Source organism: Lates calcarifer, linkage group LG9, assembly GCF_001640805.2.
Source record: "Lates calcarifer isolate ASB-BC8 linkage group LG9, TLL_Latcal_v3, whole genome shotgun sequence".
NCBI lineage: Eukaryota > Metazoa > Chordata > Actinopteri > Centropomidae > Lates > Lates calcarifer.
The window spans coordinates 7,143,029-7,169,372 of record NC_066841.1 but is presented as its reverse complement, the minus strand read 5'-3'; the positions used below and the strand labels follow the sequence as shown (position 1 = coordinate 7,169,372).

The 26,344-nt window shown below is 37.1% G+C and overlaps 1 protein-coding gene and 2 long non-coding RNA genes across 3 annotated transcripts in view; all 3 read left to right on the top strand.

Annotated features, from left to right (window-relative positions):
• The window catches only part of tnksa (tankyrase, TRF1-interacting ankyrin-related ADP-ribose polymerase a), a 79,614-nt gene extending 69,791 nt beyond the window's left edge, over positions 1-9,823 (top strand). Inside the window, exons 24-30 of the mRNA XM_051072804.1 lie at positions 1,328-1,448; positions 2,038-2,135; positions 3,188-3,262; positions 3,684-3,789; positions 4,764-4,950; positions 5,541-5,697; positions 5,872-9,823. Of these exons, the coding sequence (XP_050928761.1) occupies positions 1,328-1,448; positions 2,038-2,135; positions 3,188-3,262; positions 3,684-3,789; positions 4,764-4,950; positions 5,541-5,697; positions 5,872-5,958 (831 nt within the window). The 3' untranslated portion in view covers positions 5,959-9,823. The remainder of the gene's footprint in view (positions 1-1,327; positions 1,449-2,037; positions 2,136-3,187; positions 3,263-3,683; positions 3,790-4,763; positions 4,951-5,540; positions 5,698-5,871) is intronic.
• Positions 9,824-10,458: 635 nt separating this feature from the next.
• LOC127142799 (uncharacterized) lies at positions 10,459-17,138 on the top strand. The gene is made up of 5 exons (XR_007813855.1): positions 10,459-10,625; positions 11,231-11,682; positions 13,533-14,211; positions 14,797-15,475; positions 15,862-17,138. It is a non-coding gene; the product is annotated as an uncharacterized LOC127142799 (long non-coding RNA).
• Positions 17,139-17,158: 20 nt separating this feature from the next.
• Positions 17,159-26,078, top strand: LOC127142798 (uncharacterized). Its single transcript, XR_007813854.1, has 3 exons — positions 17,159-20,914; positions 22,034-24,612; positions 24,760-26,078. It is a non-coding gene; the product is annotated as an uncharacterized LOC127142798 (long non-coding RNA).
• The last annotated feature ends 266 nt before the right edge of the window (positions 26,079-26,344 follow it).

Below are 26,344 nucleotides of genomic sequence, written 5' to 3'. Positions count from 1 at the left end.
AGATATGCGTGTGTGTGTTACATTTATTATTGGTCCCAAATGAGAAGCAGTCCTTCACTAATATTCAGATTAAGAGTGAGATAAAGGTGAGAGTCAGCTAGGTGCCAATAGAAAAGTACATTTCTATTTCAGAATAACATTAACGGGGCCTCAGTTACAGAGAAACATATAGAAATTCCACTGATATCACATTATCCCATAGTCTATTTAACATATTTGATTAGTATGAAATCAAACTTTTACTCATCATGTGTCAAAGCTGTAATGGAAATTACCATTTTGCACATTATTGAGCTAAAACTAAATACAAGAAGCACTCAACCTATTTTATCCTTAATCATTTTTAACTTGTATCAACTTTATGCTCAAAGTGTGAATAATCCTCTCCCCTCTGTATAGCCTCACTGGTGTTGTTCTAGAAGAGAATTAATAGAAAAGTTTAACTTGTTTAATGCAAAATATAGCTGGTTCATTTAGCCTGTTATTGCGAACTCAGTCGTAACACAACTCTTGGAGGAATTAGTAGAAGTTATTTAGATAGATGTTTGAGTCAAACACTGTTCCACTGAGACAGATTGCTCTGATGCTGCTTAGGTGAAACTAAGATGTCAGCATGAAGCATCAGCCAGGCTGATGTGTCACTTGTATTAGGTGTTTCAGGTGGCTGCACCACACTGGGTGTGACATTAACTGTTAGAGGTACAGGCTTCTGCAGAAATGGGGAAAAAAAAAACTTGTGAAAAAGTTTTCATGTCTGCTGTGATTCCTGAAACACAGGGGCTTTTAGTATGGGTGTTTAGGCTGTGATGATTTACACCTGTAACAGTGATCACAGCAATACAGAGGGAAGTAGGCAAAGATTACCATTTGAAGAGCGGAGTTATCTCTGCCTCCAGCGTGAATCTCATCTGTGTTCTCCCTGAGCAAACTCACCATTATCAATTTGCATTTCAATAGCTTGATTACTGTCATCTATTCATTGACCTTTTCTTCAAGCTGCTTCTGTCTTACTCTCATGAATATTTGTCAGACCTGTTGTCTCTGCAATATGGCTTAGATCATCAGACTCATTATTATTGATTGTTTACAATTTTGATGATCAGTTGTAGTGTGACCTGCTGTTGTCACCATTAAGCTGTGCTGTTAAACCTGCGCAGAGTTCTACAGTTAAATACGGTACAGCAACATTTGATGTAGTTCACAGATGTATCATTACAAGTATGGCTAGAGTAGTGATTGCACATTATGATTATGATGTGCTATTTTCTCACCACTTTATATTCTTTTGGCAGCAGACTGACGTGACTTGTTTGTTGTTTCTGGGCAGATTTCGCTGGATGTGTTGGCAGACATGGGTCACGAGGAGCTGAAAGAGATCGGCATCAACGCTTACGGTCACAGACACAAACTCATCAAGGGCATCGAGAGGCTGCTGGGAGGCCAGCAAGGTCAGGAAGCACAAACACACACGTACTTCTGTATTTATGAGGACACTCATTGATATAATGCATTCCCTAGCCCCTTACCCCGACCATCACAACTAAAGGCCTGACCACAACCCTAGCTGCAACCTAATTCCAATGCAACACACAATATGCCTTCTTATTTTTTACAATCTTCTGCATGTTAGTACACCGCTGCGCATCCCTGTGTGTGTAACAGACAGAGTGTACGCGCTTTGTGCTCCCTCCTACGTAGGTGCATATTAGTGTTGTGATAGGCCCTTTCTTCACTTTCTGCTGCCTTAAAATAGCAATATGCAAACGATGCACCTGACCACACCTTATTTTAAGACCAACATACCCACGTGTGTTCAAATGGGCATAAGTGTATTTGCTATTGAAATAAAGCGGATGGGAAAATGACAGCCGCATCAGAGTGAGAGATGCATCACACTTGGCAACATGCTTACATAACAAATCAACCAAATGTGGCTTTACTATGATTTCAAATTGTCATATACGACCTGGACTCTTGAAAGGTCAGTGGCATCATGTATTCTTTCCTTGGAATTCCTTTCAAAATGTGTGTTTACAGGTGCAAACCCATACCTGACGTTCCACTGCTCCAGCCAGGGGACAGTGCTGATCGACCTGGCACCGGACGATAAGGAGTTCCAGTCTGTGGAGGAGGAAGTACGCAAACACACTTTTACACACACATAAAACACATAGAAGCTACATACATCTAGATAATGGTGTTTATTTTTTTCCCTCAGCGCCTGCATAAAATTAAAAAAGTTATGTCATAATTTTACTTTTATGCATGTTCACTGGCCAAGGCTGCACCACACTGTCCCTATAGCACAGCAACAGACTGTACAAAGCAGCTCCATATTAGTGTAACTGCTCTGCTCACTGTATTGTTCCTGTAAATGAAAGCGGTAACTGAAGGAGACAGAAGATATGTGTGTGAATGAGTTTCAAATTAATGAGGGCCATCAGATGTTAACAGAAATTTAACAGGTAATTTAAACTGGAATTTTTTACTTGAGAGTTTGAAAAATGACTGACACAAGGTCTCTCTAGTCTCTCGATAATAGCAGGAAACATAGGTTAACTGCATTTGCCTATGCACACAAGAATTTTATTTTATAGCGGTAATTCAGTCATTAGGAGATAAGGTGATTTGTGAAGACAGTAATCACTTCATCCCATCACAGCAACATTTCTTCAAACAGCTCAATCATTTTGTAAACCAGATGCAGCAGTTCATTCTTTATCACTGCTGATGCTTCACTTTTGCAGTTGCATTGCTCTAAATTTCCCACAGGCATCGTGGAGGTTTCTCCTCTGATAGAATGAGCTGCTGCTTCACTTTATCACTGACAAAACAGCTTTTGTAATGCATATCTTTGTGCACATCAGTAGTAGCTGAAACGCCAGATATCAGTCTTCTCAGAATTGAGAAAAAAACAATTTAAAAACTAGTTTGAAGTTAGAATTGTTCACCAAGGTGGTCAGTGGATATCACTTGCACATTTTTCCCTGAGCTGCTGAGGTACAAAATGACTCATTAATTCTGCCTATGCTATCCAGGGAGGTGTATGAATAACACATTAAGATCAGCATATATGGAAACTGGCCTTGCATTAGCATTTTTCATCCCACACATTTACCCTTTTAACTTTTAAAAGTTTTGCATGTGTGTGTAATTTTGATTGTCCTCTGACTGATTTCCTCCTCAGCTGCAGAGCACTATCAGAGAACACCGCGATGGAGGCAACGCAGGCGGAGTCTTCAGCCGGTACAACATCATCAAGGTGTGTGCTCAAAAGACAGGAACACCATCACTGCAGCTCAGAATAACATGAAGAGACTCATATCATATATTCATAACAGTTTCATCAAACAAAAGAGCATAAATACTCAGTGCAAAATTTAATAATCATTCCTGCACTTATTTACTGTAGTTATATCCTCAGCCTGACTTTATTAAATGGAAATTATTTGAAGTGTTTCTTTTCTGTTCTAGTGATTTTTACATTTCACCTTGTTGATATCACTTTTGGACGTCACTACAAACAAATTTACTTGCAAGTTATCAGCATTTCCTCTCAGCAAAGAACTGGATCATTTGTCAGCTTTAAATACAGCGTCTTATTTGACTTTTGCAAACTAATTTTAATTCTTAATTCACTCTTCATTCCTCCCCCGTTCCTCCTCTCCTCCCTCTGACTACAGATACAGAAGGTGGTGAATAAGAAGCTAAGGGAGAGATACGCACACAGACAAAAGGAAATTGCGGATGAGAATCACAACCACCACAACGAGCGCATGCTCTTTCATGGTAAATACCCATCATATACAGTTCACATCCAATGCTGTCACCATTTAGGTATACAGTATATTAAGTAGCATCAATTCTTGTTGTTTTCTTGACTCTGGCACTTTAGCTTAAGCTTGTCAGTCTTTGCACAGTCACATGTGACAGTTTCTTTTGGCTTTCTCACCCGTAAAACTACAGTAAAATCAAATTATTTCCGAGTGGGAGATGCAGAGGACAGATGTCACAAGACTAACTACGATTTGTCCAACCTAGTGACAGTTTTCCTCTTTGTTAAGTTTTGATCACATCTCCCCTGCAGCTTCAGTCATTTCCTCTTAGTTGACACAAGCTAAACGCAGCTTGCACTTTTGCTTTAAGATGCAACCATTCGTATGCTCTGAGATGAACTCCGCTTTGTGCCACAATGTTTTCCTTCCTGTGGCTTGACCGTAAGCTTGAACGAATCACATTAATCTTCCATGTTCCCTTTAAACCACAAGGCCCATTCAGGACACAGCCCCTCAGGACTGCAACCAGGTTCTGTTTCTTTACTTTAAACACTGTGGAGCAGAAAATCTCTGGAAGTTGTCTGGTTTTTCTGTGATGCCTGAAACCGTGCGTCTGCCACCAACGATCATATTATGTATACTAAATCTCTTAGATCATGGGTTTCCCAGAATAACAATGAGTCAAACAGTATCTGAATTTCTCTAACTTGTCTGCATTCTTTATTCTTGTGCTTCATTTTAGCTTCGCAGTCTGGAGAATTGAGCTTTTTGGACTGTTTCTGAAAGGGGGACATTTACCAGTTGCAGGGGATAGTGAGCATAGACATCACATCATAAGAGAAACTATGCTTTTATGCTAATTTTCTCAACAGGGTTGTCAGAAAAAGGAATGATACTTTGTTTAGAAGCTAGGCAGTCTCTTCTACAGGTTTTTAGAGTGAAATGCAAAACGGTCTTTTCTCACTTTTTACAAATTTTTCCTGCCAGGTTCTCCGTTCATCAACGCCATCATCCATAAGGGCTTTGATGAGCGCCACGCCTACATTGGCGGCATGTTTGGTGCCGGCATTTATTTTGCTGAGAACTCCTCCAAAAGCAATCAGTACGTGTATGGGATTGGTGGAGGCACGGGATGTCCCACCCACAAAGACCGCTCCTGCTACGTGTGCCACAGGTGAGGCGTTTTATTAGTTTAGGTTACATTTATTTTTCCTACCAGTGTGCAGTGATCCAGCATGCACAAACCATGACTACAGAACTAGCTCTTTTAAATGGAATACAGTCATTTTTAATGTCATCAGTAACAACCTGTGCCTTTCCTGATATGACGCACCGAATAGGTCTGTTGTAAGCAGGTATTGAGCAAGTACTGTAATTCAATCATACAGCAAAAGTGACAACAGTTAATTTAGATTTTGTTATTTATACAGACTCACTTGATTTTTAAATGTGCTTTTAATGGACTCTAGTCTCCCATGATGCACTGCACAAAGAAAAAAAAAAGCTTTTTTTACTTACATAGCATTTGTATTCCAAAGTCACTGTTTCATTGACATCTGTCAGCGCTCGTGTCGTTTTCCTCTTAATACAAAACAGTAAAGCGCATAGATTTCCTGTACACCAACTGCAAAAATACTAGTTTTACTTTAAGTAACAATAACTGAATAAAACAAATTGATTTTTGTGTGTGTGACATCTGCTTTTGTCTTTTTATGTGACCTTACCATTAACAGCATTGATCTGTTTGCGTCCTTCTGTTTACAGGCAGATGCTGTTCTGCAGAGTGACACTGGGTAAGTCATTTCTTCAATTCAGCGCGATGAAAATGGCCCACGCCCCCCCGGGACACCACTCCGTTATAGGTCGACCCAGCGTCAATGGACTGGCGTACGCAGAGTACGTCATCTACAGAGGAGAGCAGGTCAGCGCACGCACACAATTTTTCGTGACTAGAAAATGTTTATTCTTATCTGTGAAACACCTTCTGTTTTATTGTTGTATGAAATAAGAGGTGCAGAATTTTTCACAAATTAATCTCTGGATATGTGTTAAAATGAATGACACTGGAAGTAAGTCTGACATGTTTGTTTTCCAGGCTTACCCAGAGTACTTGATCACCTACCAGATCGTGAAGCCGGAGAGTCTGGCCACGCCTGCCGCCACAGCCGAGCAGAAGTCCTAAAATAAAAAGGCCACACCGCAGAGGACTAGACGCGCGCTCTGAGAGGACTTGAGCTGAACTAGAAGGTGTTTCAGACCTCTGACCCAAAATTAAAGTCGCCAGAGCTGAAATTGAGGTGGGAGTGGTGGAGTATCGACCAGGCAAGGAGGGCGGACGGTACTCTGAAGCAGACGTGGACATGTCTGAACAGAGGAAGAGAGAGAGGATGAGGAGGAAGTGTCTTTGAGTTCTGGGTAGGATACATGCACAGTCCAAAGCTGCAGACAGCCAAAAAATCCATCAGGCTCTGTAATTAATTGGATCTAATTTTGCAGGAGAAAATGCAAATGGTTCGATCAATGTGTTTGGAAGTATACCCGTAAGCTAATTTTTAAATTCGCAGGCCTGTGCCTTGATCCTAAAAACAATTAAGAGAGCAATTAGAACCGGACACAGTCCAAAGCAAAACAAACACCCCTGATTTTGTACCTTTGCACAGCTCATGTATTCTACCCCCAGTTCTAATGTGTTGTTTTGATATCGTGTCCTCTTTCGGCTTTGTGCATCATCCACAGCAACAAAATAACACCCCGAGGCCACTTCCAGAAACAGCGACTGTCATGCTGAGAGAACAGAAATCCAGCACATTTCATTTTCACCAATGAGGCTCATGTACGCAAGACACAGCCCTCTTTGTTCGCTCATATCCCTCCTGCTGTAAGCAAAAGACGAAACAATGAAACAAGCGTGAACACGGAGGAGTAAGAGAGATTACTGTGGACAAATACCCAGAAGTCAATAAGCAGAAAAACAAACAGGAGACCACAATCTTTCCACAGCAGGACCATCTTCTACAGCCACCAGTCACACTGACCCAGTTCATACCTGTACAGTGAAGAGGTTTTTGGGTTAACTAGGCCAGAAAAATCCACATTTTGGCAGAACTGAGTTGTGACAAGCGAGCAGCAAGCACAATAGCTGAGTATAATAGGCTGAGACACCTGTCAATCAAGCCAACATGCCCTAAACACACCACTCTCTGAGCCTTAATTTCCTGTTAACAAAACAGACATTTAAATTTGCCAGCAGTACACATGAAAAAAAGAAACTTGTATTACTCCACAGAATTTGGAGGTTTATCAATTCAGTTTAATATAAACATGCTGATGCTGCTTGTTTTAGCCCAGCTCTGATTAAGCCAGTTCAGACTCCTTTATCAAAACCAGGAGGACCACAAGGGACCAGACTGTGACACTGTTACATGTACATGCATAAACTTGTGTACACTAATACGCTTGATTCACACTTCTTCTCTTCATTAGTGTTACAGCTCACTAAAAGCTGCACTTAGCAACTCAAACTACGACAAAAACCTTATGGAGAGTTGGTTAAGTACATGTCCCTGAGCTTATGTTCACCAACACAGATCTCTTGTACCAGAAGAACTTAAAAAGAAATTAAACTACAGCACTGAGTACAGCCTTCTCAAGATGGAGCGCTTGGTTTCAGTTACCTTAAGAAATAATTTGGGGACAAATGTTGGGCTTTTGATGAAAGGTCTAAAGCTCCACCTTGTGATTGATCCTGGTTTTGTCCAGTGCAGCTTAACATTCACAGCTCTCTGCTGCTACACCTGTGTGCCACTCATGTACATTTACACCTGAAGCATCTTTTCTTCCTGTGTTTTCTTTTAGAAGAACCCACATTTTCTCTTGAGTTGTTGTTTACATGAACCTGCTGCCTTCTGGCCCCTCTCCTCTCTACCTGTAACTGTTGCCCCCTAGTGGTGCAAAAGAGGAACTGCTGGCTCCCAGTATTGCGTTGGAGAGTGCATACTATATGTACAGTATTATATACAGTATCAGGAGGGCATTTATGTAGGGGTTAATTTCTACACAGTACTATTTATTTGTGTTTTGCTGACACATATTCCATTTTTTCCTTGTGTTTCCTCCTTTTCTGGAGTCATCTTTGTTCTCCTGAGTTTACACTCCTCAAACATTAAGAAAATGTGAAGTGAGCCTTGTCACTGTATCTTAGCGAGCTGTTCAGAGGTCTAGTCACAGGCTGCATAGAGATATTTACATAACCAGAAATCTGCAGGTTGACTTAAATTGAGGATAATGGATCTGTTGTACATAAAGATCACTCATTTATCGTGGCACACTTCAGTGTACAACAGACAACGGCAAGATTAACAAGATTAACTCCTCACACTTTGTACTGTAAGCTTGAACCGATTTTTTTCTTTAACTACACTGACCATGTTTTTCTGATGATAGTTTTATTATTTATTATTCTTATTTTAATTAATGACACTGTACGCTTCACAGGACCACGCACAAGTTAAGCTTCTTTCTCACTGATCACATCAGATCAAGTCAAAGAATGCTGAAAGTCTTGGAAATTCCTTGAAACTACATGGAATGGATAAGAAAATGGCCTTAAAAGTTTTTGAAAATAAAAGCATTGCCTTGAAACCATTTGGAAACTCAAAATGGAGTTTTCCCAAATCACACAGTAGCAAAAGAGAGATAGCTGGTTTATATCTGCTCGTCAAAAGATTTTTTAGACATCAGCTCTGTTTTAATTTGAACACAAAAGACTGACAAAGCTGCTCTGACATTTGATTCCTCTCTATCCCGACATTACAGTGTCAAACTCAGATTTCAGCTGATTTGCACTTTTAATGGAAGGTGAAGATGACGTTGGTCTGAGCCAAGTCCAGACAAACATTAAATCCTTGTTAGAGTGTAGACTGAGCCTAAAATCTTCATTTCAATGAACATAGGGTGTCAGCTCAATGTAGCTGTCATCAGACTGATAAACTAAACATTTTTGTCAGACTGTTTTCAAGCTGTGACGTTTTCACATCAGCATTTTTTTTTCCTCCATTTTGCAGCTCCCACATTCAATAGCAATATTTCATCCCAATAGCAATGGATGATAATAGAAATTATTTGTGCAGCTTCATATTTCAGCAAATTACAAAGTGATTCATTGCAGGGGAACTGGAAAGGAAATGAATTGAAACTGAAAAATTAAACGAATGAGCAGACAGAACAACAACTGTTGAGTAAAGCAGACATGAGAGAAATTAAAAATCTTGAAATTATGATGTAATGCCATGAAGTTTTCAAAAGGGAATATTAGAGAGTTGCAGCACTGGGACACAACACAGTATGTGACCCTATATGAGTTTTTTTTTTTTTTTTTTCAAAATACACAGATCTCAATTTATAAAGCTCAGACCAGCTAGAGTTCAACATTTCCCTGTTTCAATACCTACTGTCATCTCTGATTAGTCTCCGCACTGGAACAGAGGTTTCAGATGAAGTGGCAGCATCACTGTCAGCTCTCTTAGCACAGACAGAGCAGGTGGCGTTTATGTTGTTGACCTCATTAAGGTCAGCCGCACTGTATGATTTATTAGAGCCGTGGGCTTTGTTTTAAATGAGACTGTAAATAAACTAACTCCAGATGGGCCTTTTAATGGGTCTTTTATGGATGATTTTGAGTTTATTTTCTTGTTTTTCCCCCCTTTGAAAGACTTTTCAAAGACTTTTTTATGTGATAACTATTTGAATTGTGTTTTAGCTGGTCTGTCTCTACTTATCTGTGTCAAGAGCCAGTCGGCCATCTTTTTGTAAATAGTTTCAAGAGTGTGTGCGTGTGCTGGTGTGTGTTCAATCAGTTCATGTCTCACCTTCTGACCTGCCTTCTACCAAAAGCCACAAGTTTAATTAACACATTTTCTCATCAGTTGTGTTTGACCTCCTGTTGTACAGATGGTTGTACAGAGCTGCTGACCAGCTAACACGTGGAACAGAGAAACCCCTCACTCTTGAACAGAAGAAAATCCTTAATAAAAGAACTTAATAAAGTGTCTTTTGGTTTTTCTTTCATTTTTCACACAGTATGAGATTCTGATTTTGTGTTTTAGCGTTGCATGTATCAGTCACTCGTCAGCCTTTGTTCTCAAACATTTTTCTATTAGCCTTGTAAGGATTCACTGATCTAACACTGCAGGTGATTTTTCATAACTCAACCGTTTTCTGTAGGGTATTTTAAATTCATAGGGTCACCTGATATGTGATAGTTTATGTGTGCAGTGTCTTATCTTTTTATATACAGTCTATGGTGACTTAAGTTCATTAAACCTCTCATCTGTTCACATTATTTATTCAAGGCTTAAACTGTCTCAGTGTGGTAAATCCTCATCACGTAGATCATGGATGGAGTTGCAGTACCTCCACCTGAAATTCCCGGGGATGCTGATCATGTTCTCCCCAGGCGCCAGTGGAAGACTGTAAAATAACTGTTAGTAACTGTTAAATAATAAAGAGTAAAAAAAATACATATGGTGGATGATTTATAAGACCAATCAGAGGAGGTTGCTAGGCGAACTAGAATGTCCCAGCCAATCACCGTTTTTCTGCCATGTTAACTGACGTATGTCGTATTTGTTCGCGACGTGTCTCGTAATTGGCTACGACCTTCCGAGCGAAAAGAGGCGGAGAAAGGAAGTTCGAAAACAGATTTAAACTAAGTTTCAATGGCTGCTCTTGTTTGCCAGTACTGTGAGCAGGCGTTGTTGCAGAAGAGTTTGGGATGCTAAAACAACCTCTGGAGCTGTTTTTTGTCGAACACGAGTGAGACTGGACGCTTAGCATGCCTGCAGCGCAAAGGTAGGAGAAGCAGTTAGCGGCTAGCGTTAGTATTATCATTTTGCGCCAGTGCCTGGCCTTCCACCCTAGGTGTTAGCATTAGCATATGTGATGAGCGTTAGCGGCGAACGTTAGCATTAGCCCTATCCATTAATACTTTATCTTTGGGGCTTTTTCTTTTTTGACGTTTTTATTTGCGTGGGTTAAAGTGTGAGTGTGTTGCTGTAACTAAGGCGTTCGCGACATGAGTTATAGAGGGTGTTAACTCTTTAGTAGTCATTTTGTTTACAACTCAGTTTGCATCTCTTTACAATTACTTTCCAGACATTTTATTGCTTCTTTGTAACGCTGTGCTCCATCTGAATTTATAATTTGTCGAATAGACTCAAACCATTAATGAAGTTTATTTACATAGTTCAGTAAGCACATTTCAAAGAAAAGGAGGAATTTAAGGATAAAATGAAAATATGTCATTGTATAGTAAGGCGTAAACATGTTTTGTTAAATGCTCTGGTTCAGCTGTAATGTTGAATGTTTTTCTGTTTTCATTGTTGAACTGTTGATAAGAAATAGGTAGTAGTGTATTGATCATTTTCCTTTGTATGTTTCTCTTTGATTTCCTCCAGGTGTCACCACATCATCCACCGCATCGTCCACGAGATCGCAGAGACATGATCCATGATCGGAGAGACATTGTTGAGGATGAGGGAGACATCGTCCACGATCAGAGACATTGTCCGTGATCGCAGAGACCTTGTCAAAGATGAGAGAGACGTTGTCCATGATCAGAGACATTGCTCCATGCTTCGTAGAGCTCTGCGCAAGAATCGGTAGAGACACTGTGGTTCCTCGATTCGACGGCATGACCGCGATCATGGAGATATTTGTCGATGATCACAGAGACGCCGTCTATGATCTCAGAGACATCGTCCACGATCACAAAGACATTGTTCATGATCACAGAGACTTTGTCCATAATCTCAGAGACATTGTCCGCGATCACAGGGATGTAGTCCACGATCGCAGAGAACCATCGTACAATGAAGAAGTTCTTTGAAACCAGGACAGAGGCCTCCAGGTAATTCACGAACAGATTCACATCAACTGTCCAACACAGAGCACTGACATTATTCAGTATTCAGTAAATCAGAAAAGTATAATAATAGAACTAATCTGCGATATAAAAGTAATGTATAAGTAATCTTTATTAATGGAAGTAATGTAAAAGTAATTAGCAGTATCAGAAGTAGTAATGAAATAAATCACAGTAGTAAGACATCAAAAACTGTCAAAAGTCATAATGTAGTAAGACATAAAAAAATGTTATAGTAGGGTGTCTAGATGGTACTCAGCACCAGGCAACAGTGGCAAGAAAAAACTTCCTTTAAGAGGCAGAAACCTTGAACAGAACCAGAGTCGGGGTGGGTGGCCATCTGCCTCGACTGGTTGGGTAGTGAAGTATCAAAAATGTTGTGAAAATATCATAGTATAGTGAGGCATGACAATGTCTTAGTATTACAAGGCATAAACATGTTTTGTTAAACGCTCTGGTTCAGCTGTAATGCTGAATGTTTTTCTGTTTTCATTGTTGAACTGTTGATAAGAAATAGGTAGTAGTGTATTGATCATTTTCCTTTGTATGTTTCTCTTTGATTTCCTCCAGGTGTCACCACATCATTCACCGCATCGTCCACGATCGTAGAGACGTTGTCCATGATCGGAGAGACATTGTTGAGGATGAGGGAGACATCGTCTACGATCAGAGACATTGTCCATGACTCGTGGTGACTTGGTCCCCGATTAGTCGGCATTGCCGGCGTTCAGAGAGACATTGTTGATGATCGCAGAGACTTTGTCCATAATCTCAGAGACATTGTCCGCGATCGCAGTGGGGTCGTCCACGATCACAGAGACGTCGTCCACGATCGCAGAGACATGATCCATGATCGGAGAGACATTGTTGAGGATGAGGGAGACATCGTCCACGATCAGAGACATTGTCCGTGATCGCAGAGACCTTGTCAAAGATGAGAGAGACGTTGTCCATGATCAGAGACATTGCTCCATGCTTCGTAGAGCTCTGCGCAAGAATCGGTAGAGACACTGTGGTTCCTCGATTCGACGGCATGACCGCGATCATGGAGATATTTGTCGATGATCACAGAGACGCCGTCTATGATCTCAGAGACATCGTCCACGATCACAAAGACATTGTTCATGATCACAGAGACTTTGTCCATAATCTCAGAGACATTGTCCGCGATCACAGGGATGTAGTCCACGATCGCAGAGAACCATCGTACAATGAGGAAGTTCTTTGAAACCAAGGACAGAGGCCTCCAGGTAATTCACAAACAGATTCACATCAACTTTCCAACACAGAGCACTGACATTGTTCAGTATTCAGTAAATCAGAAAAGTATAATAATAGAACTAATCTGCAATATAAAAGTAATGTATAAGTAATCTTTATTAATGGAAGTAATGTAAAAGTAATTAGCAGTATCAGAAGTAGTAATGAAATAAATCACAGTAGTAAGACATCAAAAACTGTCAAAAGTCATAATGTAGTAAGACATAAAAAAATGTTATAGTAGGGTGTCTAGATGGTACTCAGCACCAGGCAACAGTGGCAAGAAAAAACTTCCTTTAAGAGGCAGAAACCTTGAACAGAACCAGAGTCGGGGTGGGTGGCCATCTGCCTCGACTGGTTGGGTAGTGAAGTATCAAAAATGTTGTGAAAATATCATAGTATAGTGAGGCATGACAATGTCTTAGTATTACAAGGCATAAACATGTTTTGTTAAACGCTCTGGTTCAGCTGTAATGCTGAATGTTTTTCTGTTTTCATTGTTGAACTGTTGATAAGAAATAGGTAGTAGTGTATTGATCATTTTCCTTTGTATGTTTCTCTTTGATTTCCTCCAGGTGTCACCACATCATCCACCGCATCGTCCACGATCGTAGAGACGTTGTCCATGATCGGAGAGACATTGTTGAGGATGAGGGAGACATCGTCTACGATCAGAGACATTGTCCATGACTCGTGGTGACTTGGTCCCCGATTAGTCGGCATTGCCGGCGTTCAGAGAGACATTGTTGATGATCGCAGAGACTTTGTCCATAATCTCAGAGACATTGTCCGCGATCGCAGTGGGGTCGTCCACGATCACAGAGACGTCGTCCACGATCGCAGAGACATGATCCATGATCGGAGAGACATTGTTGAGGATGAGGGAGACATCGTCCACGATCAGAGACATTGTCCGTGATCGCAGAGACCTTGTCAAAGATGAGAGAGACGTTGTCCATGATCAGAGACATTGCTCCATGCTTCGTAGAGCTCTGCGCAAGAATCGGTAGAGACACTGTGGTTCCTCGATTCGACGGCATGACCGCGATCATGGAGATATTTGTCGATGATCACAGAGACGCCGTCTATGATCTCAGAGACATCGTCCACGATCACAAAGACATTGTTCATGATCACAGAGACTTTGTCCATAATCTCAGAGACATTGTCCGCGATCACAGGGATGTAGTCCACGATCGCAGAGAACCATCGTACAATGAAGAAGTTCTTTGAAACCAGGACAGAGGCCTCCAGGTAATTCACAAACAGATTCACATCAACTTTCCAACACAGAGCACTGACATTGTTCAGTATTCAGTAAATCAGAAAAGTATAATAATAGAACTAATCTGCAATATAAAAGTAATGTATAAGTAATCTTTATTAATGGAAGTAATGTAAAAGTAATTAGCAGTATCAGAAGTAGTAATGAAATAAATCACAGTAGTAAGACATCAAAAACTGTCAAAAGTCATAATGTAGTAAGACATAAAAAAATGTTATAGTAGGGTGTCTAGATGGTACTCAGCACCAGGCAACAGTGGCAAGAAAAAACTTCCTTTAAGAGGCAGAAACCTTGAACAGAACCAGAGTCGGGGTGGGTGGCCATCTGCCTCGACTGGTTGGGTAGTGAAGTATCAAAAATGTTGTGAAAATATCATAGTATAGTGAGGCATGACAATGTCTTAGTATTACAAGGCATAAACATGTTTTGTTAAACGCTCTGGTTCAGCTGTAATGCTGAATGTTTTTCTGTTTTCATTGTTGAACTGTTGATAAGAAATAGGTAGTAGTGTATTGATCATTTTCCTTTGTATGTTTCTCTTTGATTTCCTCCAGGTGTCACCACATCATCCACCGCATCGTCCACGATCGTAGAGACGTTGTCCATGATCGGAGAGACATTGTTGAGGATGAGGGAGACATCGTCTACGATCAGAGACATTGTCCATGACTCGTGGTGACTTGGTCCCCGATTAGTCGGCATTGCCGGCGTTCAGAGAGACATTGTTGATGATCGCAGAGACTTTGTCCATAATCTCAGAGACATTGTCCGCGATCGCAGTGGGGTCGTCCACGATCACAGAGACGTCGTCCACGATCGCAGAGACATGATCCATGATCGGAGAGACATTGTTGAGGATGAGGGAGACATCGTCCACGATCAGAGACATTGTCCGTGATCGCAGAGACCTTGTCAAAGATGAGAGAGACGTTGTCCATGATCAGAGACATTGCTCCATGCTTCGTAGAGCTCTGCGCAAGAATCGGTAGAGACACTGTGGTTCCTCGATTCGACGGCATGACCGCGATCATGGAGATATTTGTCGATGATCACAGAGACGCCGTCTATGATCTCAGAGACATCGTCCACGATCACAAAGACATTGTCCATGATCACAGAGACTTTGTCCATAATCTCAGAGACATTGTCCGCGATCACAAGGATGTAGTCCACGATCGCAGAGAACCATCGTACAACGAAGAAGTTCTTTGAGACCAGGACAGAGGCCTCCAGGTAATTCACAAACAGATTCACATCAACTGTCCAACACAGAGCACTGACATTGTTCAGTATTCAGTAAATCAGACATTAAATTGTTTATGCTCAGTATTTGATCTTCGGTCTGAATGATTTATAATTTTAAAAAAAAAATAGACTTAGTCCATTAATGTTAATGTAAATAACATACAGTTTATTTACATAGTTCATGTAAGAACAGTAAAGGAGGAATGTAACGATAAAATTAAAATGTCAAAACATGTCATTTCATAATAAGACAATGTGTTGTCAAATGTTCTGGTTCAACTGTAATGTTGAATATTTATCTGTTTTCATGGTTAAACTGTTGTGAGGAATAGGTAGTAGTGTATTGATCATTTTCCTTTGTATGTGTCTCTTAGATTTCCTTGAGGTGTCACCACTTGGCCCACAACATTGTCCACGAATGCAGAGACATCATCCATGATCGGAGAAATATCCTTGGGGATGAGGGAGACATTGTCCATGAAAAAATGAAAACATCAAAAAATTTCATAGTATAGTAAGGAGTCAGAAATCATCAAAAAAATGTCACAGTAAAGTAAGGCGTCAGAAATCATCAAAAAACTTCACAGTAAAGTGTCAAAAATGGTCAGAAAATGTCATAGTAATGTGTCAGAAACCATCAAAAAATATAGTATAGCAAGGCTTCAAAAACTATCAAAAATGTCATAGTATATAAGGCGTAAAAAATTGTCAAAAAATGTCACAGTAAAGTAAGGCATCAGAAATCATCAAAAAATGTCAGTAAAGTAAGGCGTCAGAAATGATCAAAAATGTCATAATATACTAATGCGTCAAAAATGGTCAAAAAATGTCATGGTATAGCAAGGCATCAAAAACCATCAAAAATGTCATAGTATACTAAGGTGTCAGAAATGATCAAAAACTGTAATGGTGTAGTAAGGCATGAAAAATGGTCCAAAAATGCTATAGTATAGAAAGGTGTCAAAAACCATCAAAAATGTCATAGTATACTAAGGCGTCAAAAAATGTCATAGTATACTAAGGCGTCAAAAAATGTCATGGTATAGCAAGGCGTCAAAAACCATCAAAAATGTCATAGTATACTAAGGCGTCAGAAATTATCAAAAACTGTCATAGTATTGTAATGTGTCAAAAACCATCAAAAATATAGTATAGCAAGGCATCAAAAAGATCAGATCAGATATGTCATAGTATACTAAGGCATCAAAAATGGTCAAAAAATGTCACAGTAAAGTAAGGTGTCAAAAACCATCAAAAATGTCACAGTAAAGTAAGGTGTCAGAAATCAGCAAAAAATGTCCCAGTAAAGTAAGGTGTCAAAAATGGTCAAAAAATGTCATAGTATAGTAATGTGTCAAAACCCATCAAAAAATATAGTACAGCAAGGCATCAAAAATGTCATAGTATACTAAGGAGTAAAAAATGGTCAAAAAATGTCACAGTAAAGTAAGGCGTCAGAAATGATCAAAAATGTCATAATATACTAATGCGTCAAAAATGGTCAAAAAATGTCATGGTATAGCAAGGCATCAAAAACCATCAAAAATGTCATAGTATACTAAGGTGTCAGAAATGATCAAAAACTGTCATGGTGTAGTAAGGCATGAAAAATGGTCCAAAAATGCTATAGTATAGAAAGGTGTCAAAAACCATCAAAATAGTATACTAAGGCGTCAAAAAATGTCATAGTATACTAAGGCGTCAAAAAATGTCATGGTATAGCAAGGCGTCAAAAACCATCAAAAATGTCATAGTATACTAAGGCGTCAGAAATTATCAAAAACTGTCATAGTATTGTAATGTGTCAAAAACCATCAAAAATATAGTATAGCAAGGCATCAAAAAGATCAGATCAGATATGTCATAGTATACTAAGGCATCAAAAATGGTCAAAAAATGTCACAGTAAAGTAAGGTGTCAAAAACCATCAAAAATGTCACAGTAAAGTAAGGTGTCAGAAATCAGCAAAAAATGTCCCAGTAAAGTAAGGTGTCAAAAATGGTCAAAAAATGTCATAGTATAGTAATGTGTCAAAACCCATCAAAAAATATAGTACAGCAAGGCATCAAAAATGTCATAGTATACTAAGGAGTAAAAAATGGTCAAAAAATGTCACAGTAAAGTAAGGCGTCAGAAATGATCAAAAATGTCATAATATACTAATGCGTCAAAAATGGTCAAAAAATGTCATGGTATAGCAAGGCATCAAAAACCATCAAAAATGTCATAGTATACTAAGGTGTCAGAAATGATCAAAAACTGTCATGGTGTAGTAAGGCATGAAAAATGGTCCAAAAATGCTATAGTATAGAAAGGTGTCAAAAACCATCAAAAATGTCATAGTATACTAAGGCGTCAAAAAATGTCATAGTATACTAAGGCGTCAAAAAATGTCATGGTATAGCAAGGCGTCAAAAACCATCAAAAATGTCATAGTATACTAAGGCGTCAGAAATTATCAAAAACTGTCATAGTATTGTAATGTGTCAAAAACCATCAAAAATATAGTATAGCAAGGCATCAAAAAGATCAGATCAGATATGTCATAGTATACTAAGGCATCAAAAATGGTCAAAAAATGTCACAGTAAAGTAAGGTGTCAAAAACCATCAAAAATGTCACAGTAAAGTAAGGTGTCAGAAATCAGCAAAAAATGTCCCAGTAAAGTAAGGTGTCAAAAATGGTCAAAAAATGTCATAGTATAGTAATGTGTCAAAACCCATCAAAAAATATAGTACAGCAAGGCATCAAAAATGTCATAGTATACTAAGGAGTAAAAAATGGTCAAAAAATGTCACAGTAAAGTAAGGCGTCAGAAATGATCAAAAATGTCATAATATACTAATGCGTCAAAAATGGTCAAAAAATGTCATGGTATAGCAAGGCATCAAAAACCATCAAAAATGTCATAGTATACTAAGGTGTCAGAAATGATCAAAAACTGTCATGGTGTAGTAAGGCATGAAAAATGGTCCAAAAATGCTATAGTATAGAAAGGTGTCAAAAACCATCAAAAATGTCATAGTATACTAAGGCGTCAAAAAATGTCATAGTATACTAAGGCGTCAAAAAATGTCATGGTATAGCAAGGCGTCAAAAACCATCAAAAATGTCATAGTATACTAAGGCGTCAGAAATTATCAAAAACTGTCATAGTATTGTAATGTGTCAAAAACCATCAAAAATATAGTATAGCAAGGCATCAAAAAGATCAGATCAGATATGTCATAGTATACTAAGGCATCAAAAATGGTCAAAAAATGTCACAGTAAAGTAAGGTGTCAAAAACCATCAAAAATGTCACAGTAAAGTAAGGTGTCAGAAATCAGCAAAAAATGTCCCAGTAAAGTAAGGTGTCAAAAATGGTCAAAAAATGTCATAGTATAGTAATGTGTCAAAACCCATCAAAAAATATAGTACAGCAAGGCATCAAAAATGTCATAGTATACTAAGGAGTAAAAAATGGTCAAAAAATGTCACAGTAAAGTAAGGCGTCAGAAATGATCAAAAATGTCATAATATACTAATGCGTCAAAAATGGTCAAAAAATGTCATGGTATAGCAAGGCATCAAAAACCATCAAAAATGTCATAGTATACTAAGGTGTCAGAAATGATCAAAAACTGTCATGGTGTAGTAAGGCATGAAAAATGGTCCAAAAATGCTATAGTATAGAAAGGTGTCAAAAACCATCAAAAATGTTATAGTATACTAAGGCGTCAAAAAATGTCATAGTATACTAAGGCGTCAAAAAATGTCATGGTATAGCAAGGCGTCAAAAACCATCAAAAATGTCATAGTATACTAAGGCGTCAGAAATTATCAAAAACTGTCATAGTATTGTAATGTGTCAAAAACCATCAAAAATATAGTATAGCAAGGCATCAAAAAGATCAGATCAGATATGTCATAGTATACTAAGGCATCAAAAATGGTCAAAAAATGTCACAGTAAAGTAAGGTGTCAAAAACCATCAAAAATGTCACAGTAAAGTAAGGTGTCAGAAATCAGCAAAAAATGTCCCAGTAAAGTAAGGTGTCAAAAATGGTCAAAAAATGTCATAGTATAGTAATGTGTCAAAACCCATCAAAAAATATAGTACAGCAAGGCATCAAAAATGTCATAGTATACTAAGGAGTAAAAAATGGTCAAAAAATGTCACAGTAAAGTAAGGCGTCAGAAATGATCAAAAATGTCATAATATACTAATGCGTCAAAAATGGTCAAAAAATGTCATGGTATAGCAAGGCATCAAAAACCATCAAAAATGTCATAGTATACTAAGGTGTCAGAAATGATCAAAAACTGTCATGGTGTAGTAAGGCATGAAAAATGGTCCAAAAATGCTATAGTATAGAAAGGTGTCAAAAACCATCAAAAATGTTATAGTATACTAAGGCGTCAAAAAATGTCATAGTATACTAAGGCGTCAAAAAATGTCATGGTATAGCAAGGCGTCAAAAACCATCAAAAATGTCATAGTATACTAAGGCGTCAGAAATTATCAAAAACTGTCATAGTATTGTAATGTGTCAAAAACCATCAAAAATATAGTATAGCAAGGCATCAAAAAGATCAGATCAGATATGTCATAGTATACTAAGGCATCAAAAATGGTCAAAAAATGTCACAGTAAAGTAAGGTGTCAAAAACCATCAAAAATGTCACAGTAAAGTAAGGTGTCAGAAATCAGCAAAAAATGTCCCAGTAAAGTAAGGTGTCAAAAATGGTCAAAAAATGTCATAGTATAGTAATGTGTCAAAACCCATCAAAAAATATAGTACAGCAAGGCATCAAAAATGTCATAGTATACTAAGGAGTAAAAAATGGTCAAAAAATGTCACAGTAAAGTAAGGCGTCAGAAATGATCAAAAATGTCATAATATACTAATGCGTCAAAAATGGTCAAAAAATGTCATGGTATAGCAAGGCATCAAAAACCATCAAAAATGTCATAGTATACTAAGGTGTCAGAAATGATCAAAAACTGTCATGGTGTAGTAAGGCATGAAAAATGGTCCAAAAATGCTATAGTATAGAAAGGTGTCAAAAACCATCAAAAATGTCATAGTATACTAAGGCGTCAAAAAATGTCATAGTATACTAAGGCGTCAAAAAATGTCATAGTATACTAAGGCGTCAAAAAATGTCATGGTATAGCAAGGCGTCAAAAACCATCAAAAATGTCATAGTATACTAAGGCGTCAGAAATTATCAAAAACTGTCATAGTATTGTAATGTGTCAAAAACCATCAAAAATATAGTATAGCAAGGCATCAAAAAGATCAGATCAGATATGTCATAGTATACTAAGGCATCAAAAATGGTCAAAAAATGTCACAGTAAAGTAAGGTGTCAAAAACCATCAAAAATGTCACAGTAAAGTAAGGTGTCAGAAATCAGCAAAAAATGTCCCAGTAAAGTAAGGTGTCAAAAAATGTCATAGTATAGTAATGTGTCAAAACCCATCAAAAAATATAGTACAGCAAGGCATCAAAAATGTCATAGTATACTAAGGAGTAAAAAATGGTCAAAAAATGTCACAGTAAAGTAAGGCGTCAGAAATGATCAAAAATGTCATAATATACTAATGCGTCAAAAATGGTCAAAAAATGTCATGGTATAGCAAGGCATCAAAAACCATCAAAAATGTCATAGTATACTAAGGTGTCAGCAATCATCAAGAAATGTCACAGTAAGGTGTCAAAAATGGTCAAAAAATGTCATGGTATAGCAAGGCATAAAAAATGGTCAGAAAATGTCATAGTAATGTGTCAGAAACCATCAAAAAATATAGTATAGCAAGGCATCAAAAACTATCAAAAATGTCATAGTATATAAGGCGTAAAAAATTGTCAAAAAATGTCACAGTAAAGTAAGGCGTCAGAAATCATAAAAAAATGTCAGTAAAGTAAGGCGTCAGAAATGATCAAAAACTGTCATAGTATTGTAAGGTGTCAAAAATGGTCAAAAATTGTCATGGTATAGTAAGGCATGAAAAATGGTCCAAAAATGTTATAGTATAGAAAGGTGTCAAAAACCATCAAAAATGTCATAATATACTAATGCGACAAAAATGGTCAAAAAATGTCATGGTATAGCAAGGCATCAAAAACCATCAAAAATGTCATAGTATACTAAGGTGTCAGAAATGATCAAAAACTGTCATGGTGTAGTAAGGCATGAAAAATGGTCCAAAAATGTTATAGTATAGAAAGGTGTCAAAAACCATCAAAAATGTCATAGTATACTAAGGCGTCAAAAAATGTCATAGTATACTAAGGCGTCAAAAACCATCAAAAATGTCATAGTATACTAAGGCGTCAGAAATTATCAAAAACTGTCATAGTATTGTAAGGTGTCAAAAACCATCAAAAATATAGTATAGCAAGGCATCAAAAAGATCAGATCAGATATGTCATAGTATACTAAGGCATCAAAAATGGTCAAAAAATGTCACAGTAAAGTAAGGTGTCAAAAACCATCGAAAATGTCACAGTAAAGTAAGGTGTCAGAAATCAGCAAAAAATTTCCCAGTAAAGTAAGGTGTCAAAAATGGTCAAAAAATGTCATAGTATAGTAATGTGTCAAAACCCATCAAAAAATATAGTACAGCAAGGCATCAAAAATGTCATAGTATACTAAGGAGTAAAAAATGGTCAAAAAATGTCACAGTAAAGTAAGGCGTCAGAAATGATCAAAAATGTCATAATATACTAATGCGTCAAAAATGGTCAAAAAATGTCATGGTATAGCAAGGCATCAAAAACCATCAAAAATGTCATAGTATACTAAGGTGTCAGCAATCATCAAGAAATGTCACAGTAAGGTGTCAAAAATGGTCAAAAAATGTCATGGTATAGCAAGGCATAAAAAATGGTCAGAAAATGTCATAGTAATGTGTCAGAAACCATCAAAAAATATAGTATAGCAAGGCATCAAAAACTATCAAAAATGTCATAGTATATAAGGCGTAAAAAATTGTCAAAAAATGTCACAGTAAAGTAAGGCGTCAGAAATCATAAAAAAATGTCAGTAAAGTAAGGCGTCAGAAATGATCAAAAACTGTCATAGTATTGTAAGGTGTCAAAAATGGTCAAAAATTGTCATGGTATAGTAAGGCATGAAAAATGGTCCAAAAATGTTATAGTATAGAAAGGTGTCAAAAACCATCAAAAATGTCATAATATACTAATGCGACAAAAATGGTCAAAAAATGTCATGGTATAGCAAGGCATCAAAAACCATCAAAAATGTCATAGTATACTAAGGTGTCAGAAATGATCAAAAACTGTCATGGTGTAGTAAGGCATGAAAAATGGTCCAAAAATGTTATAGTATAGAAAGGTGTCAAAAACCATCAAAAATGTCATAGTATACTAAGGCGTCAAAAAATGTCATAGTATACTAAGGCGTCAAAAACCATCAAAAATGTCATAGTATACTAAGGCGTCAGAAATTATCAAAAACTGTCATAGTATTGTAAGGTGTCAAAAACCATCAAAAATATAGTATAGCAAGGCATCAAAAAGATCAGATCAGATATGTCATAGTATACTAAGGCATCAAAAATGGTCAAAAAATGTCACAGTAAAGTAAGGTGTCAAAAACCATCAAAAATGTCACAGTAAAGTAAGGTGTCAGAAATCAGCAAAAAATGTCCCAGTAAAGTAAGGTGTCAAAAATGGTCAAAAAATGTCATAGTATAGTAATGTGTCAAAACCCATCAAAAAATATAGTACAGCAAGGCATCAAAAATGTCATAGTATACTAAGGAGTAAAAAATGGTCAAAAAATGTCACAGTAAAGTAAGGCGTCAGAAATGATCAAAAATGTCATAATATACTAATGCGTCAAAAATGGTCAAAAAATGTCATGGTATAGCAAGGCATCAAAAACCATCAAAAATGTCATAGTATACTAAGGTGTCAGCAATCATCAAGAAATGTCACAGTAAGGTGTCAAAAATGGTCAAAAAATGTCATGGTATAGCAAGGCATAAAAAATGGTCAGAAAATGTCATAGTAATGTGTCAGAAACCATCAAAAAATATAGTATAGCAAGGCTTCAAAAACTATCAAAAATGTCATAGTATATAAGGCGTAAAAATTGTCAAAAAATGTCACAGTAAAGTAAGGCGTCAGAAATCATCAAAAAATGTCAGTAAAGTAAGGCGTCAGAAATCATAAAAAAATGTCACAGTAAAGTAAGGCGTCAGAAATGATCAAAAACTGTCATAGTATTGTAAGGTGTCAAAAATGGTCAAAAATTGTCATGGTATAGTAAGGCATGAAAAATGGTCCAAAAATGTTATAGTATAGAAAGGTGTCAAAAACCATCAAAAATGTCATAATATACTAATGCGACAAAAATGGTCAAAAAATGTCATGGTATAGCAAGGCATCAAAAACCATCAAAAATGTCATAGTATACTAAGGTGTCAGAAATGATCAAAAACTGTCATGGTGTAGTAAGGCATGAAAAATGGTCCAAAAATGTTATAGTATAGAAAGGTGTCAAAAACCATCAAAAATGTCATAGTATACTAAGGCGTCAAAAAATGTCATAGTATACTAAGGCGTCAAAAACCATCAAAAATGTCATAGTATACTAAGGCGTCAGAAATTATCAAAAACTGTCATAGTATTGTAAGGTGTCAAAAACCATCAAAAATATAGTATAGCAAGGCATCAAAAAGATCAGATCAGATATGTCATAGTATACTAAGGCATCAAAAATGGTCAAAAAATGTCACAGTAAAGTAAGGTGTCAAAACCCATCAAAAAATATAGTACAGCAAGGCATCAAAAATGTCATAGTATACTAAGGAGTAAAAAATGGTCAAAAAATGTCACAGTAAAGTAAGGCGTCAGAAATGATCAAAAATGTCATAATATACTAATGCGTCAAAAATGGTCAAAAAATGTCACAGTAAAGTAAGGCATCAAAAACCATCAAAAATGTCATAGTATACTAAGGTGTCAGCAATCATCAAGAAATGTCACAGTAAGGTGTCAAAAATGGTCCAAAAATGTCACAGTAAAGTAAGGCATCAGAAATCAGCAAAAAATGTCACAGTAAAGTAAGGTGTCAAAAATGGTCAAAAACTGTCATAGTAAAGTAAGGTGTCAGAAATCAGCAAAAAATTTCACAGTAAAGTGTCAAAAATGGTCAAAAAATGTCACAGTAAAGTAAGGCGTCAGAAATCATCAAAAAATGTCACAGTAAAGTAAGGTGTCAAAAATGGTCAAAAACTGTCATAGTAAAGTAAGGCGTCAGAAATCAGCAAAAAATTTCACAGTAAAGTGTCAAAAATGGTCAAAAAATGTCATAGTATAGTAATGTGTCAAAACCCATCAAAAATGTCATAGTATACTAAGGCGTAAATAATTGTCAAAAAATGTCACAGTATAGCAAGGCAAGAATGGTCAAAAAATGTCATAGCATAGTACGGCATGAAAAATGGTTTAAAAAAAAAGGTCATAGAAAGGTCAGAAATCAAAAAATGTCACGTAAAGTAAGGTGTCAAAAATGGTCAAAAAATGTCAGTATAGAAAGGTGTCAAAAACCATAAAAAATGTCATAGTATACTAAGGCGTCAGAAATAATCAAAAACTGTCATAGTATTGTAAGGTGTCAAAACCCATCAAAAAATATAGTATAGCAAGGCATCAAAAAATTGTCAAAAAATGTCACAGTAAAGTAAGGTGTCAGAAATCAGCAAAAAATTTCACAGTAAAGTAAGGTGTCAAAAATGGTCAAAAAATGTCATGGTATAGCAGGGCATAAAAAATGGTCAGAAAATGTCAGTGTACTAAGGTGTCAGAAATGATCAAAAAATGTCATAGTATAGAAAGGCGTCAAAAACCATAAAAAATGTCATAGTATACTAAGGCGTCAGAAATCATCAAAAAATGTCACAGTAAAGTAAGGCATCAGAAATCATCAAAAAATTTCACAGTAAAGTTAAGGTGTCAAAAATGGTCAAAATATGTCACAGTATAGCAAGGAATGAATAATGGTTAAAAATTGTCATAGTACAATAAGGCGGTTAACTAAAGTAGTTAAATGTTCTTTAAGATGTTCTTTAGGAAGAAATGTATTATTAATTTGATTTAGCATAATACTTGAGCTTTGTTGTTGTGTATGTTTACAGTCAGGTTACTGATTAATCCTGGCTTGTTCACACTAGTTGCATGCACTAGATAACCTCTAGTTGCATGCACTAGATAACCTCTAGTGCATGCAACTAGAGAACCTCCCTCTTTAACCTGCCACCTTCTTGCCTGCCTCCTTTGTTAACCTAATCCATATGCCATGAACTATTTTAAAGTAGTCATCTTACCTTTGTTTTCTACAGACATGTATATTTTCACACCACCTTTTTGTGTTTATCATTTCATTTTGGTATTTTGCTGTTTCAAACTGTAATATCAGTACTCAAATTCTCTCAAGTCTGTTAGTATGTAAATAGTCTTGTACATACTGTTATTATGTTACTGTTACATATTGCTTTTGCTATATTGTCATATATTATCTTGTTTTACATATTGATGTGTGTGATGTGTGTTTATAGCATGCCTTTTTCTGTTTTTGCTGCTGCAATGTTGTGAATTTCCCTGCTGTGTGACTAATAAAGTATTATCTTCAAATAAATGCTTCTCAACAATGAATATTTGGCTGGCCTGTTTAATATGGCATGAAAGTAAATAGTTTTATCTGAATTAAGCCATTTATAACCAGAGAATAAGGTTAGGGTTGCAGTTTTTAGCCCCTTTTAGGCAGAGGTTAGGGTTATGGCTTTTAGCCACTTGTAGCTGGAGGTTAGGGTTAGGGTTAGGATTAGGGTTACAGCTT